Source organism: Schistocerca serialis, chromosome 2, assembly GCF_023864345.2.
Source record: "Schistocerca serialis cubense isolate TAMUIC-IGC-003099 chromosome 2, iqSchSeri2.2, whole genome shotgun sequence".
Taxonomy (NCBI): domain Eukaryota; kingdom Metazoa; phylum Arthropoda; class Insecta; order Orthoptera; family Acrididae; genus Schistocerca; species Schistocerca serialis.
The window spans coordinates 774771570-774788318 of NC_064639.1; the positions used below are offsets into that span (position 1 = coordinate 774771570).

General features: G+C 38.8%; 1 protein-coding gene across 1 annotated transcript in view; it reads right to left on the reverse strand.

The window, feature by feature from the left end:
- The window catches only part of LOC126456398 (uncharacterized), a 258254-nt gene that overhangs the window by 188938 nt on the left and 52567 nt on the right, over positions 1-16749 (reverse strand). The window contains exon 6 of the mRNA XM_050092151.1: positions 9120-9278. Coding sequence (XP_049948108.1) covers positions 9120-9278 — 159 coding nt within the window. The remainder of the gene's footprint in view (positions 1-9119; positions 9279-16749) is intronic.

Here is a 16749-nt window from a genome sequence, read left to right on the forward strand (position 1 = left end):
TAATGCCCTTGGACGATCATGGCAAAAAATATGGTTTTCTTGTTTCAAGTGGGATCATTTTGATATTAGTGACTCTCAACGTTCTGGAAGACCTTTGGGGTTTGTAGATCATCATCATTTAAATGCATTAATCACAATGAACCATTTATTGTACTCGAAAAGTGGAAAATGTGATGAACTATGATCATTCCACCATTGTGCCACATTTGAATGCAATGGGCAAGGTTCAAAAATCAGGTGTATGGGTAACGTACTCTCTAAGCCAAAATCACAAAAATCAGCAGGTGGCCATGAGGGCAATCTCTGCTCGCATATCACCAATTGGCTTGTGAACAACTGCGACCATTCCTATTCTGTATCATTATTGGTGACAAGAAATGGTGTCTTTTTCCTAACATCAAGTAAAGAAAGCATTGGTTGAGCCCAAGCAAAGCAGCAACTCCCTGCACAAAAATCTATGCTGTTCCACAATATATAATGTCATGCATTTAATGCAACAGCGACACTATGGTGTACTATGAACTGCTCCCCTGAGGTTAACCATCACTGCTGACATTTACTGTCAACAACTGAGACATCTGGCAAAAGCAATCCAAGAACAATGACCAGGAACACTGTGGAAAGTGATGCTACTCCACAGCAGGGTCTGCCTCCATTCTGCTAAACTGACAAAAAACACTACACAGGAGTTGAGTTGGGAAGTCATTTTTCACCCAACTTATTCACCTTATCTTGCACACTCGGATTTTCACTCTTCTGCTCTCCTATGGAACTAGCTTCAAGATATTTCGTTTCCAGATGAAAATGCACTCTGAAAATGGCTCAAAGAGTTCTTCGCCTCAAAGACACGCGATTTCTACAGAGGCGGAATTGAAAAGTTATCCTAGCAATGGCTGACTGTTGTAAATAGTGAAAGAGAAAAATTATTTACAACTAATGTCTCTGTTATGTGCGTCTGTTGTTATTCTTAAACTTAAGGAAAAACGCTACAAACTTATGCACCAATCGCATATTACAAGCTGAGTTTACATTGCAACCGAGAGTGTTTGCCACAACATTCAATCATGATCACTACAATGCTATTGCGTACAATATTGTTTAATCACGAAGGGTGGCAATGAGTGGACGCAAAACACATTTGGTTTCATTTCTTAATGCAAGAAATGAACTGTTACATTAAACTAGGTTATATGTCACAATCAGACCTGATGAAAATATCTGTTTTCAACATTATATAGCTATTACTTATGATTGATGTTCTCAGATTTGTGACTTTTTTTACCTGCAAAGAGGAAAAAAACATTATTTTCTGCAACATTTTGTTAAAGATCACCAATTTTGTGATACATCACTAAGAATCAGAGACTCCATATTATTTTGTTTAAATCCACCATTTTGTGTTGTTTGATGCTTTATAGTTTCAACAAAATTTTCTTGTCCCCAGTAATGGGTGAGCATCATGGAGATACTGAAGACACTGAACTGGCAAATACTTTGAGACAGAAACCGAAATTTAAACCATCCTGTGAGAGCCTACTTACAAAGTTTCTAGAAACCATTTTAAGTGCTGAACTTAGAATATACTACAACCACTTACTACCACTCCCATATGATTGCAAAGACAAAATTAGACTAATTTAACACACTGCAACACATTTTGAGTAAATTTTACTCATTTTCAGGTGTTTTACAGCAAGTGCATGAAAACTAAAAGTTACTAAAATAATCTAAAGCAGAGGTGTTGAGTTGCAGATAGGCACAACAAAAAGACTTTCACACTTAAAGCTTTCGGCCAATGGCTTTCGTCACAACAAGAACAACAACAACAACAACACCACACACACACACACACACACACACACACACACACACACACACACACACGCACACGCTGCAGTGTGGTTTCAGTTGCCTGAGACTGCAGACGTTTGTGTGTGTGTGTGTGTGTGTGTGTGTGTGTGTGTGTGTGTGTCTATCGTAGACGAAGGCCATTAGTGAAAGCTTTAAGTGTGAAAGTTTTTTTGTTGTGACTATCTGTGACTCAGCATCTCTGCTATATGGTGAGTAGCAACTTTCCTTCTCATAATATTGTTTCATTCCATCCTGGATTTTCCATTGTTTGAAATAATCTAAAACTGGATACGTGACAATATACCAACTACAGTTCCAGTGATCTTTTCACAAGCTGCTTCTTGTGAGAAAATGGAAGAGAGGAGGGGAGAGTTGGGATGGCAACATTCCATATTTCCAGAATGAATTTTCACTCTGCAGGAGAGTGTGTGCTGAAACTTACTGTGGCATATAGTCCTTGAGCAGCATACCATGTGTCAATGTTCTCAGCTAAATTGTAATCCTCTCCACGTTGTATTGTGGAGATTAGAAATGTGTCGTAGTTGACGATACTAGATAAATTGGATAGTGATGTTAAGCTCCGTGGCCTCCTTGGTGCTATTCAAGTGGAATATGCTGTATATCACTACTGTGTTTCAGTCTCTAACTCTACTTTATTCCGCACTGATCTGTAATAGCACACAACATATCATTGCAATATAGAAGCACTGATCAGCCATGATTCTCATGATACCAACTCCACTCAGGCCTCATTGAGGACAACAGTAGGTAATAAATATATTGACAAAATATTTTAATTGAATAGATAAAAAGTCTACTCACCAAGCAGCGGCAGCGCACACACATAACAGAGGGTTGTAATTAGGCAAGCTTTCGGAGCCAGTGGCTACTTCTTCAGGCAGAAGGGTTGAAGGGGAAGGAAGAGGGGTGAAGGAAAAGGAATGGAGAGGTCTAGGAAAAGGGGCATATTTCGAGAAAGTCACCCAGAACCACAGATCAGGAGAGACTTACCACACGGGATAAGAAGGAAAGACTGATTGTTGGGGCTGCATTGAGCGAGATTTGGAAGCCTGAGTGCTTAAAGGTGGACAACAGGGTAATATGCAAGACTGAGGTTACTACTTAAACATAATGCATTAGTTAATAAGACTGAAAAACTAAGTGCATTGTATACAACAGAGGTGGGAGTGGTGGTGAAAAATGGACGGGTAAGACAATGAAAGATGTAGAAAACTAAAATGAGTAAAGAAAAGAGTAGTTACTGTGAAGAAATGCTGAAACAGAAAAAATTAACATAAATTAAGGCCAGGTGGGTGGCGAGAACAAAGGACATGTTGTAGCGCTGGTTCCCACCTGTGAAGTTCTGAGAAACTGGTATCTGGGGGAAGAATGCATATGGCGAGTGTGGTGAAACAGCCACCAAGGTCACGACTGTCATGTTGTAAAGCATGCTCTGCAACAAGATATTGCATGTTGCCCGTACACACCCTCTGCCTATGCCCATTCATCCTAATTGATATTTTGGTGGTAGTCATGCTGATGTAAAAGGCCAAACAGTGTTTACATAACAGCTGGTATATAATATATTGAGACACAAAGGAATCAGGCATCGGCTGCAAGCAGGCACAGAATGAAATGAATGGGGAAAGTTGAAAATTAGTGCCGAACTGGGACTCAAACCCCTCCTGCTCTCTGGCCATTAAGCCGTCCGGACACAATGGTCATTACAACTGCATGGACTGCCCTCGCATGCCTCCCGTCACACCCAAATTCTCAATTTAGCTACACACTACTAATGTGTTGCCCCTTGCCCATTATCCTCATTACTCATGACATTTCGCTGATTCCCATAATAGTTTGAGCCTAGTGTGCATCTGCACTGAAGAGATCATTGGCAGTCTCACCTTTTTTTCTTTTTTAAAAAAAGTCTATTTTTTTAGACATGTCCAAAAGAACAGACACCATTTTGATCCAGCAGCCATTATGAATTAAGACATTGATTGAAATCAATTGGGAAAGTTGAAAATTTGTGCTGGACTGGGCTTTGAATCTGGATATCCTGCTCTCTAGGCAGATCCTCTGACCACTAAACTGTCTGGATACAATATTTATTACAACTGCATGGAATGCCCCAGCAAGCCTCCAAATTACTCACAGCATTTTGACAATTCCCATAAGAGTTTGAGCCTTGTGTGCACCTGCATTGAAGTGATCATTGGCCCTCTCATCTTGATTATGCGTACTGGATATGTGTGTCCGTTCTTTTGGACATGTCCAAAACAACAGACACTATTTTGATCCAGCAGCCATTATGAATTAAGACACAAAGGAATTACACCATTGGCTGCAAGCGGGCATTGATTGAAATCAATGAGGAAAGTTGAAAATTTGTGGTGGACCGTGATTTGAGCCCATACCTCCTCCTGACTAGGCAGATGCTCTGAACACTAAGCCACCTGAACACAGTGTTCATCACAACTGCACAGACTACCCTAGTATGCCTCCTGTCAGACACAAATTCTCAACTCATGCACACACTACTAATAAATAGTCCATTTAAAGTTACTTGATAGTTGTCATGTTGACATGTTGGCACATCAGCTACTGCTCTGTTAAATGGGACATGCAAACATGGTAGGTCACTTCACAAGTGCTAAAATGCAGTTCGTGCAATGAGGAGCAATGTTGGAAGCTGCTACCATCAGGTATGGTAGGAACGTGAGATGCTCTGTCCACAGGTGATTTTAAATGACCAATGACTGAACTGTGGCATATAATGTGTTTTGTAGCCCCGAATCTTTCACTCATATCTTAACTTAACCACAACCTTTTGATGTGCAATGTATCCAAGAAAACAGAGGTCAGCAACCTGTGGCAGAGCTATTATTCACACTTGCTTTGTTCATGACAATTAAAGCTGACCTGTACGAGCAAACTCAAGGTGGAAAAAAATTCAATGTCAGTGCTAAAAGCAAACTGTAACTTCTCGCTTTTGTTACGTGAGCTCACGCAACAGCGACTGATGAGCAGTGCTGGTTGGGATGGAACAAAAGATTAAAAATTAAAAAACAAGTTACACTGAAACCAGTTAAATGAAAGTCTTAATAATCAGAGATATTTTGGTACAGATTTAAAAAAGAAAAAAAAAAAATGTAGCATGACCTGGCAATATCTGAACTCTCATAATTTTGCATTGCAGACTGTGACCTTACCTTTGGGTTACTGAAGACTTTCAGATTATATTGTTATATTTATCTATCTATAAAACCAGTTGCAATGTTCATTTCCTGCTTTCAAAATGTTCAGTTTTATACCATGTTGAGTGAAGTTTACCTGCAATAGGTTGATATCTGTAATCATAATTGATTATGTGAAGCCAAATCATGTCCCGTGCGAAAGAATCCAGTAGTGTTTGGCTAGTGGTGTGTACAAAATGTGCGTATTTCGTTACCGTCATTAAGTGTGTGTTGTTCTGGGAGTGTTTATCATGTGAGACGAAATGCGAAATAAAAGGGTTGGACTCTGGATTTGGGATCAAAATACAAGAGGAAAAAAGGTCAGAAAAGGAACTGAAAGTTAACTAACCATTTGTTGTAGAAGTTTGGTAATGTTGAACAGTTCAGGCATGATGCTGAGTGCTCCAATTGGAGGAAGACACCTCCAACACCTGAATGTCAACAATCAAGCAACTGTAATCAGACTGTAGTGCCCTTCGCTCATTGTCCTCGTTATTCACAGCAATTGGCCGATTCCATAAGAGTTGGAGCCTGGCATGCACTTGTGTTCAATAGATAATTAATTATATACATATGTGGTGTGTCTTCTTTCAGACATGTCCGAATGAAGAGTCACCATTTTGATCCAGCAACTATTATGAATTAAGATACAAAGGAATTACAGACATTGGCTGCAAGTGGGCACTGACTGAAATCAATGGGGAAAGTTGAAAATTTCTGCTGGACTGGGATTCGAACCGAGGTGTCCTGCTTATTAGACAGATGCTCTGATCACTAAGCTTCCAGACATAGTGGTCATCTCAACTTAATAGTCAGAGCATATGGCTAGTAAGCAGGAGACCCAATCAATGCCCACTTGCAACCAATGCTTATAATTCCTTTGTGTCTTAATTCATAATGATCAAAATGGCATCCATTCTTGCGAATGTGTCCAAAAGAACACACGTGTGAACACGCACGCGCGCGCGCGCGCGCGCGCACACACACACACACACAATTGGTCTTAACATTCCCCAATTTATGAGACTAATTTTTAGTTTGACTTAACTCAAATTTTGTTTAACAGTGGCCATGGTTGCTACTACTGTATCCAGCTACTGGTGCATGAGTGTGAGAATGCGCCTGTAGTGTCGCCACACGTGTGTACGTAAATCAACCAACAACTGTACCAGCATGGGCCGGCTGCTAGAAGCTGCCTGTGGAAAGCGTGCACACAGCACGGTCTCAGCCACACCATCTACCAGCAACTTGCCCAGCATATACACAGAGGAGTACGGACTAATTCTCACTATGTTCTTTTAGTTTGTACTACTCACATCAGTTATTTTGTGTATTGCTTATACTGCACCCTCTGTATGATTCTTTTGTCTTGTTACATACGGATCTGCGATAGACTTATTTCCGTTATTGTTCAGAAGTTTATGAATAAAGCCATATTTGTGTTACTTGGATTGTGTAAGGGGTCCGTGGGCCCTTACTATAACTTTGCACTCGGCACAGGTCGATAGGGCGAACAATCGATTGTGACGTGTGGTGAGATCAAGTGTCAAGTTGCGCCAGTGCGGTTGGCGGGTATATGTGTGTGTGTGTGAAGGCCATTGTTGAAATACAGGGCTTTAACGGAGAAGGGAGTCGCCATCGCCATGCTTAGACCCCTATGTAATAGATTAATACCGGGAAAGTGAAGAAGTATCATTACAAAAGTGATCAGGACGTTACTAGTGCTGATATTTGGTTTCGCGTCTACCGCACTGGCCTAACCTTGGATTGCAGTGCTGGATGCAGTGATGGATTAGCGTGTGACGATAATGGAACATGAAGAAAGCCTGTGCTGAGATTAGCCGTAATTAGATATGTATGACGAAGGCAGTGGCTGTCTCCTTTTTTTGTGTTTTGAGAAGAATATAAGTTCGTAATTAGTAAAACTGTGTTGGTGTTCCTCATTACCAGACATTCAGTATTATAGTATTGAGCAGAACAAACTGGAAAGTAACAACTTCCGTAGCAGTCAATTCCGATTACCAGCCCCATAGGTTCACTGTCATGTTAATAATAAATATTGGACTGCTATTCAATCAGATCAGGTCAGGATAAAATCGGAGGTGTTACAATTGGTTTTGTGTATTACTGGGTTACTGCATGATTGGTGACAAGGATGGGATACAATCATGTAATAACCAAGTAATACACAAAACTGATCCAAGTGACACAAATATAGCCTTATTCATAAACCGCTGAACAAGATTGGAAATAAGCCTCTTGTGACTCCACAAATAATGAGACAAAAGAATCATACAGAAGGTGCAATATAAGTGATACATAGAACAACTGATGTGAGCACTACAAACTAAAAGAACATAGTGAGAACTAATCAGCACTGCTCTGCGCATATGTAGGTGCAAGTTGGCAGTAGTTGGCATGGTGGAGCCCATGTCTTGTGCATGCTTCCTACAGGTGGCCTCTAGTGGCTGGGCCGCACTGATACATTTGATAATTGATTTAAGTAAACATGCATAGCGATACTACACTCGGTGCACTCACACTCACATGCACTAGTAGCAGGATACACCTGCTACAATCAACAAGACACATATAACACAACAACAACAACAACAACACGAGTAGCAGTGGCTGCTGTTAAAAGCACTGGATGTTAAACTACCTGGCAGATTAAAACTGTGCGCCAGACTGGGACACAGGAGCTTTGCCTTCCACAGACAAGTGCTGTACCAATTGAAAAACCAGAGCACAACTCAAGACCCATACTCAAAGCTTTACTTTCACCAGTACCTCATTTCCTATCATCCAAACTTCACAGAAGTTCTCTTGCAAAGCTTGCGGGACTAGCGCTCCTGGAAGAAAGGATACTGATGAGATTTGGCTCAGTTGCAGGGGATGGGGGTTTCCAGTTTCCAGAATTAATTTTCACTCTGCTGCAGATTGTATGCTAATGTGAAACTTCCTGACAGATTAAAACAGTGTGCCGGACTGGGACTCGAGTCTGGGACCGTTGTCTTTTGTGGACAAGTGCTCTACCAGTCAAGCTACCAACAGGTGTGGCAGATTAAAATTATGCACTGGACCAGGACTTTAATCCAGGACCTCTGCCTTTCACAGCAAGTGCTCTATCAACAGAGTTACCAATGGCTGTGGCTAAGCCATGTATCCACAATATACTCTCTTCCAAGAGTGCCAGTATCGTAAGTTATGCAGGAGAACTTCTATGATGTTTGGGAGGTAGGAGCTAAGGTAATGGCAGAAGAAAGGTCCAGCACACAGTTTTAATCTGCCAGGAATGTTAACATCCAATGTTGTTAGGTGCTGTTGATGCTGTTGTTGTTAAGTGGATCTTGTTGGCATAGCAATCATGGTAACAATTAAACAAAATCTGAGTTGTGTCAAAGTAAAAACTAGTCTCATAAATCAGGGAACATTAAGACCAATACAGATATTATACACTGCTGTCCTGGATGGGGTCCTGATTATGAGAGTCGTGTGTATAGTTTTACCACGTAAATAATACGGACTGTATACTGTTAAAGCTAAGTATGAAATACAAGAGAGATTCAGGATGAATTCCAATGGTGATATGCAGCTTATTCCACTTGAATGGCTCCAAGGAGGACACCGAGCTTAACATCCCCATTAAATGGATCAAGTATCGTCAACTAGAACTCATTTCCTATCCCATGAGACACTGTGGAGAGGTTTGTAATTTTGCCCAGGTTATTGATGCATGGATGCTGATTAAGGATTGTAATGTCACAACAGCTCCTCTCCCTCCTGGCGAAACATTGGTGATGAACATTGCTTCTACAGTCAGAATTCAAAATTACCCCCTTTATGTCAAGTGTAGCAACACTAGTTATCAACAACACTAGCTACAGAGACAAGTACAATAAGATTTCAGAAACTGATCATCTTTTAAAAATAAAGACTTGTTACGTTTTGAAATTTATATTTATTATTATTACTATTGGTAATTAATACCCACATTTAGTCCAATCAACAAAGAAAATAATCAACACTTACACAGTAACAGTCTTCTTAAGGTGCTCATTCTCTGCCAATACAGCATTATAGTTTTCTTCATGTTCTTTAAGGAGTGCTTGCAGTGAAAAATTCTCTTCTTCAAGACCACGTTTTATTTGGGACAAAGATGCTAGTTTATCTACCATATCATTATACTCCCTGAAAAATAAATAGCTCCATGCGAAAAGATGGAAACAAACCAAGCAATTCACATTTATGTAACATATTCATAGCAAAACAGATCACACTAATTACAGAAATTTTCTCCAAAAGGACTACATGTAAACAAATGGCTCCAAAGAAATAGATATATCAAAATTGTGAGATCTTGGTTTTTCCTAGTGTATACACATTCAAATAACTTAGAAGAATACAGCTGTGTGATGTCATCAACAACTGCAATTATTCTGACAGAAGCACACTGGCATTTTCAAGGCATAACTGCAGCAAGTAAGCACTGTGAAGGGAATTTAAAACCTCACTTTTCAGAGAAACTCTCGAAAGATAACACACACACACACACACACACACACACACACTATAAACACTGCCGCCACCACAAACTCAAAATAACTGATGTCAAAAGTTATTGATAGTGAAATTACAGTAAAACCAGATCAAATCGAAATGTGTATAATTCGAAAACCTGCCCAAACCATACAAGTACTTCAATCCAGCCGTGTTCCGTACACTTTGATACATTAATTACGTGCATAAAGCAGAACGTGTCTAAAGCGGAAATGGAATGTAAATTTTAAGACTCAATCAATAATTCATTGTATAATGTGAAAATGAGCTTATGTAGTCTCCACATGTGCATCTACTCTCTGCTAACCACTTGCAGAGGGTACATGCTATTGTACCAGTTATTAGGGTTTCTTCCTGTCCCATTCAAATACGGAGTGCAGGAAGAATGAATGCCTCTATGTGCACAGTAATCATTCTAATCTTAACCCCATGATCCCTATGTAGGGGGCTGTAGTATCTCCATAGAGTAATCATTTAAAGTCAGCTCTTGAAACTTTGTTAACAAACTTTCTCAGAATTGTTCACGTCTGTCTTCAAGTGTCTGTCAGTTCACTTCCTTTACTATCTCTGTGACACTCTCACACAGATTAAACAAACCTGTGACCATTTGTGCTGTATACATTCTTCTGTATACATTCAATGTCCCCTGTTAGTCCTATTTGGTATGGGTCCCATGCATTGACCAATATTCTAGGATGTGTCGCACGAGAGATTTGTAAGAATCTCTTTTGTAGACTGATTACATTTTCCCAGTATTCTACCAATAAATGGAAGTCTACCACCTGCTTTGTCCACAGATGAACCTATGTGATCATTCCATTTCATATCCCTACAAAGTCTTACTCCCTGGTATTTGTATGAGTTGGCTGATTCCAACAGTGACTCACTGATATTTTAGTTATAGGCTACTATGTTTTTTTCATTTTGTGAAGAGCACAGTTTTACATTTCTGAACATTTAAAGCAAGTTACCAATCTCTGCATCATGTTGAAATCTTATCCAGATCTAACTGAATATTTATGCAGCTTCTCTCAGATAGTACTTCATTGCAGATAACTGCATCATCTTCAAAAAGCCTGATTTTTACTATTAATATTGTCTGGTAGGTCATTAATATACAACATGAACAGATTTCCCTGTGACACACCCGAAGTTACTTCTGCATCTGATGATGACTCTCCATCCAGTATTAAATGCTGTATCCTCCTTACCAATAAGTTCTCAATCCAGTCCATTTTCACTTGATACCCCATGTGACCATACTTTTGACAATAAGCGTAAATGTGGCACTGAGTCAAATGCTTTTTGAAAATCAAGAAACACTGTATCTATCTGGTTGCCTCGATCCAAAGCTTTAAGTATGTCATGTGAGAAAACTGCGAGTTGTCTCTCACATGACTGATATATTCGAAACCTATGTTCGTTGGCTCTAGGAGGTCATTCTGTTCAAGACACCTCATTATGTTTGAGCTCAGAGTATGTTCTAAGATTCAACAACAAATCAATGTCAAGGATATTGGACAGTAGTTTTGTGGATCACTTCTACTATCCTTCTTGCAGACAGGTGTGACCTGTGCCTTTTTCCAAGAACTGAGCACGGTTTTTGTTTGAGGGATCTACACTAGATTATAGTTTCTTTTCAGTGGTACGAGGATTGAATTGTGGCAATCCTCCTGGGTTTTCCTTTGTAAAGGACCATTTGAAAACAGAGTTAATCATTTCAGCTTTTGTTTAGCTACCCCCAATTTCAGTCCCTGTCTTCACTGTACAACATCCTTCCCTTCAAATTTGGCCTCATCCTGTTACTTAAGACAATGTGTAGCTGCTATTCTTTTATTTCTTGTGTTTTACTCCTTCACTTTCATATGTCCTCATGAATAAGTTGCCTCTAATGGAACAAACACAATGTTCCGCTTTTCTTTTAGACTTCATTATCTACTAAACAAAGGTTATTTACTTAAAGTTTTGAAGAAATTTGTCTGTCCTATTTTAAATATTGTCGTGCCTTCAAATATACAATTTTGACAATCAGAAACCTCAGTACCTTAGAAACTTGGTTTCAGCTAAATGGGTTGAATCTAAATATATCTAAGACTCTCATGATGCAGTTCAAAACAAACAATCAAAATGTGAGCAGATTAAGATTGGATACAACAACCAAGATATAGATGATGTTGACTCAGTCATACTCTTAGGTTTAAATGTAGATAAAAATTTGAGCTGGCAGGCACACATTGAATACCTGGCAAACAAACTGAGCAGCTTTGCATTTGCTATGCAAATATTATCAACTGCAACTGACATGGACGCACGAAAAGTAGCATATACAAGATACTTCGGATTCATTATTAGGTGTGGTATTGTTTTTTGGGGTAACTTGACAAATATAGTGCGGATATTAAAAATACAGAAAAAAATCATTTTAAATATGTGCACTGCAAAACTCAAAGAACCATGTTGACCGTTATTTAGAAAACTTAAAATATTAGCTCCACCATCCTTATACATATATGAGATTATCATATTTTTGTACACCAGACATAAATTATTTGAGGGAAACCATTTTGTCCATTCACATAATACTAGAAAAAAAAATAATTATGCTCCCCACCCACCGCCTCAGACTGTATGCCCAGGGACCTCAATACCTGGGAATCAAAATTTGTAATAAATTGAAAGGGAACAAGTTGATGCAGATGAATTAAAAGAAAGCTATTTGAAGTACTGACACTTAAGTGCTATTACTCAGTGAATGAATTCATGAAGGACACACTGGAAGTTTGAGCTGGATACAATGAGTTACATATTACAAGAAATATCCTTATAGTGTTATTATTTATTGTAGTGCTATTATTTTTTAATGTAAAAATCATTGTAACTGTATTATAAATTTTTGACATGTCTCCTGTACACAACCCAAATGGATTGGAAATGTACATCATGTGATGAATAAAAAAAATCATTTTGGTAACAAAGTACAACGTAAAGGTGAAAGAAATTATTATAGACATATGGTTTTGATAAGGTGTACAGAACTACTTACACCAAATATTAAGGTGTTTAGAGGAGATAAAAAGAAACATTTTTATTTGATAAAAATGGCACAGGAGCACCATGTCCTCGCTAAAGGTCCATGAAGCAAGTGATGTTCAGAGACAGTGTTGCAACTGTCATGTGATGAATATTTTTTTTAGCGATGGTGCTGAAAAATGCCCATTTACTTTAATGTACAACTGGCATCTGTATGCTAGTGTGTTTGTTTAACACACTCAAATCAACCAGGTGTTACATGAATTATGGCTGCTGCTTCAGCCAAATGGGCAATTAAGCTCTTCTGTACTGTCTATCGGTGTCTCATACACAAAACATTTAAACTGCCCCACAAAAAGAAATCATAGGCCAGAAACAACCCTAAAACAATATTCATCACACGGCTGTTTGAACATTGTCTCTGATCATCACTAAAATCAAAACCCTCATGATCTCCTGGGAGAGAAATGAAGCATGTGTGACATTTTCCCACATAAAAAAATGTTGCTTTTAATCTTCTCTAAACTCTATACAGGTTTGTAAACATAGTTTTTTTTTTACACCAATATTTGTGCATAAGTGAATTTTCTGAGTTCTGAAATCTATTAGGGACTCTAACTCAAGGAAGGACAAAAGAAATTATGCCAAATCTGGAGAATTATTGCTTTATACGTTTGATTTTATATCTGTTTATATGGTTAGCAAATAAGGTAGGTTTCTTAGAACATTTCAGTGTAAGTTTTATCAATGAAGAGGTATTTTCTGAAAGTAAGTTAATAATTTTTTCTTTAACAAGACGTAAACGGCTAGCCTTTCTGATGTAAAAAAAGTTGATTTGCACAGTAAACAGACTGATAATAAACAAGAAATTTTACAGAAAATCTTGAATTTTTTTACTGAATAGCCCTCACTTTCACTTAGTGGATCAATTTGTTTAACCTGACTCAGCAATTGAAGTTGTTATAAGTAATACTTAACTTAACTTCATTAAGTTTCAATAATTAACTGTGTTCAAAATGGTAATTTGAATTAGCTTTTATTATGAGGCCAAAATGAAAGTCATTTAGCGCACTACAAAATGATCAGTAGTTCTAATAAATTTTGTGAGTCTCATGGGACAGACACTCTGCTGTACCACAAACAATTTTTTCTTTTTCTTTTTTCTTTTTTTTCACATACACAACCAGTTTCAGTTTTATAAGTTGATCTTCATCTGGTGTCTCTGAAAAGCAACACATCAAAACATGGAAAATATATACCTACATAACTTCAATACAATGGCATGGTAGACAGCAGATATTTACATGTAGATTGACATTAGCTACACTCCACTCGTTTATACATGGTTTCAGAAACATTTGATAACATCATAAATGCATCTGGATAAAATCTGAGGAAACCATTTAATTTATGAAAGACACAGAAATAAATATTTATAATATAAACATTTGATCTAATTAATCTGGGGTAATTAGTGATGAAACCTTTATTTGTCACATTATCCTAAAGGTAGTGTACAATATTTAAATACACAGAACAAGAAAGATGACCTTCGAAGAGTACATTTACAGATGACATTAAAGACATCCTAATGACTGGAGGCCCATTACGAGCACGATATAACGGACAGATTTGAATTTACAATGGGAATATTTCTAATCAATATAATTTTAATTCTGCAAAATGAAAGTAAAGAAGAGTCAAAGAAGAGTCATCTTTTAAAGCCAGTTGTTTATATACAGGGTGTTACAAAAAGGTACGGCCAAACTTTCAGGAAACATTCCTCACACACAAAGAAAGAAAATATGTTATGTGGACATATGTCCGGAAATGCTTACTTCCCGTGTTAGAGCTCATTTTATTACTTCTCTTCAAATCACATTAATCATGGAATGGAAGCACACAGCAACAGAACGTACCAGCGTGACTTCAAACACTTTGTTACAGGAAATGTTCAAAATGTCCTCCATCGCATGGAATCCCCGATGCGCTGATGCAGCCCTGGAGAATGGCGTATTGTATCACAGCTGTCCACAATACGAGCACGAAGAGTCTCTACATTTCGTACCGGGGTTGCGTAGACAAGAGCTTTCAAATGCCCCCATAAATGAAAGTCAAGAGGGTTGAGGTCAGGAGAGTGTGGAGGCCATGGAACTGGTCCGCCTCTACCAATCCATCGGTCACCGAATCTGTTGTTGAGAAGCGTACGAACACTTTGACTGAAATGTGCAGGAGTTCCATCGTGCATGAACCACATGTTGTGTTGTACTCGTAAAGGCACATGTTCTAGCAGCACAGGTAGAGTATCCCGCATGAAATCATGATAACGTGCTCCATTGAGCGTAGGTGGACGAAACTAAAATGAGCTCTAACATGGAAATTAAGCGTTTCCGGACACATGTACACATAACATCTTTTCTTTATTTGTGTGTGAGGAATGTTTCCTGAAAGTTTGGCCGTACCTTTTTGTAACACCCTGTATATGAGCAAGGTTTCTAAGGCTGCCGCTGCCTCTTGCTTCCCAATCTCCATCGTTCAGTCATCCTGGTCTCCTTCATTAAGACCTCTCGCCGCCATTGCTTCATTCATGTCATCTTGCCAGTATCTCACAGATCTACCATGCTTTCTTCTTTGATGTCGAGTCCACTGCCATACATGTTTTAGCCATCTTGTGTCTAGCATACCATACCAGAGTAGGCGCTTCCTTTCTATGTAGTCTAAGATTGTGCTTTTGACATTCATAACCTCTCTCATCCTATCATTTATAATATGATCAAGCCTGGAATATCCACAACTCAGCCTCCAGAAATCCACAACTCGGTCTCCAGAAATCCATCTTGTAAACCAGCAGGCAATCTTTCTGCCTCTTAGTCAGTTCCCACAATACTGCACCATATGTTGTGATACTTTCAATAATTATGTGGTAGATGGTATGTTTTGTTCTGCGCATTATGTTTTTGTTCCAGAGAATACCATTTAATTGTTTTATGGCTCACTTGCCCTGGTCAGTTTTATTGTTTATATCATCAATACTTCCACCATTGGATGACAGTGTCAGACCCAGGTACTTAAAATTATGACACCCTTTAACAGTACCAGCTCTGAGTTGTAAGTCGTTAACAGCGTTTTCTCCCACTTTCAGATATTGTTTTAGATACGTTTATGACAAGATCCCGTTTTTCATATTCTCTTTTAATTTGCAGACCACGTAATTTGCATCTTCCTCATCTCCAACTACTAACACTTGGTTGTCAGCAAAAAATAAAGTGAACAAGATCTCATCATCTATGGGGATACCCATTCCTCCACATTTCCTTTTCCAGGATTTTAGTGCCTCCTCTAGGTAGAACTTAAAGAGTGTAGGGGCGAGTGTGCATCCCTGGCGTAGTCCCTTTGTCACCTCAAACTATTGAGATAGTTGATTTCTCACTTTTGACCATTGCTGAACAATCTTGGCAGAGAAATCTGACAGCTTTCACATAGCTCAGTAACACGCCAATATCAATTAAACTTGTCCGTAGCTTGTTCTGTAGACCTGTGTCATAAGTTTTCTGGAGGTCTACAAGGAACTTCCGACACTATCTACTAGGTCATTTATATATATTGTGAAAAGCAAAGGTCCCATAACACTCCCCTGTGGCACACCAGAGGTTACTTTAATGTCTGTAGACGTCTCTCCATTGATAACAACATGCTGTGTTCTGTTTGCTAAAAACTCTTCAATCCAGCCACACAGCTGGTCTGATATTCCGTAGGCTCTTACTTTGTTTATCAGGTGACAGTGCGGAACTGTATCGAACGCCTTCCGGAAGTCAAGGAAAATAGCATCTACCTGGGAGCCTGTATCTAATATTTTCTGGGTCTCATGAACAAATAAAGCGAGTTGGGTCTCACACGATCGCTGTTTCCGGAATCGATGTTGATTCCTACAGAGTAGATTCTGGGTTTCCAAAAATGACATGATACTCGAGAAAAAACATGTTCTAAAATTCTACAACAGATCGACGTCAGAGATATAGGTCTATAGTTTTGCGCATCTGCTCGATGACCCTTCTTGAAGACTGGGACTACC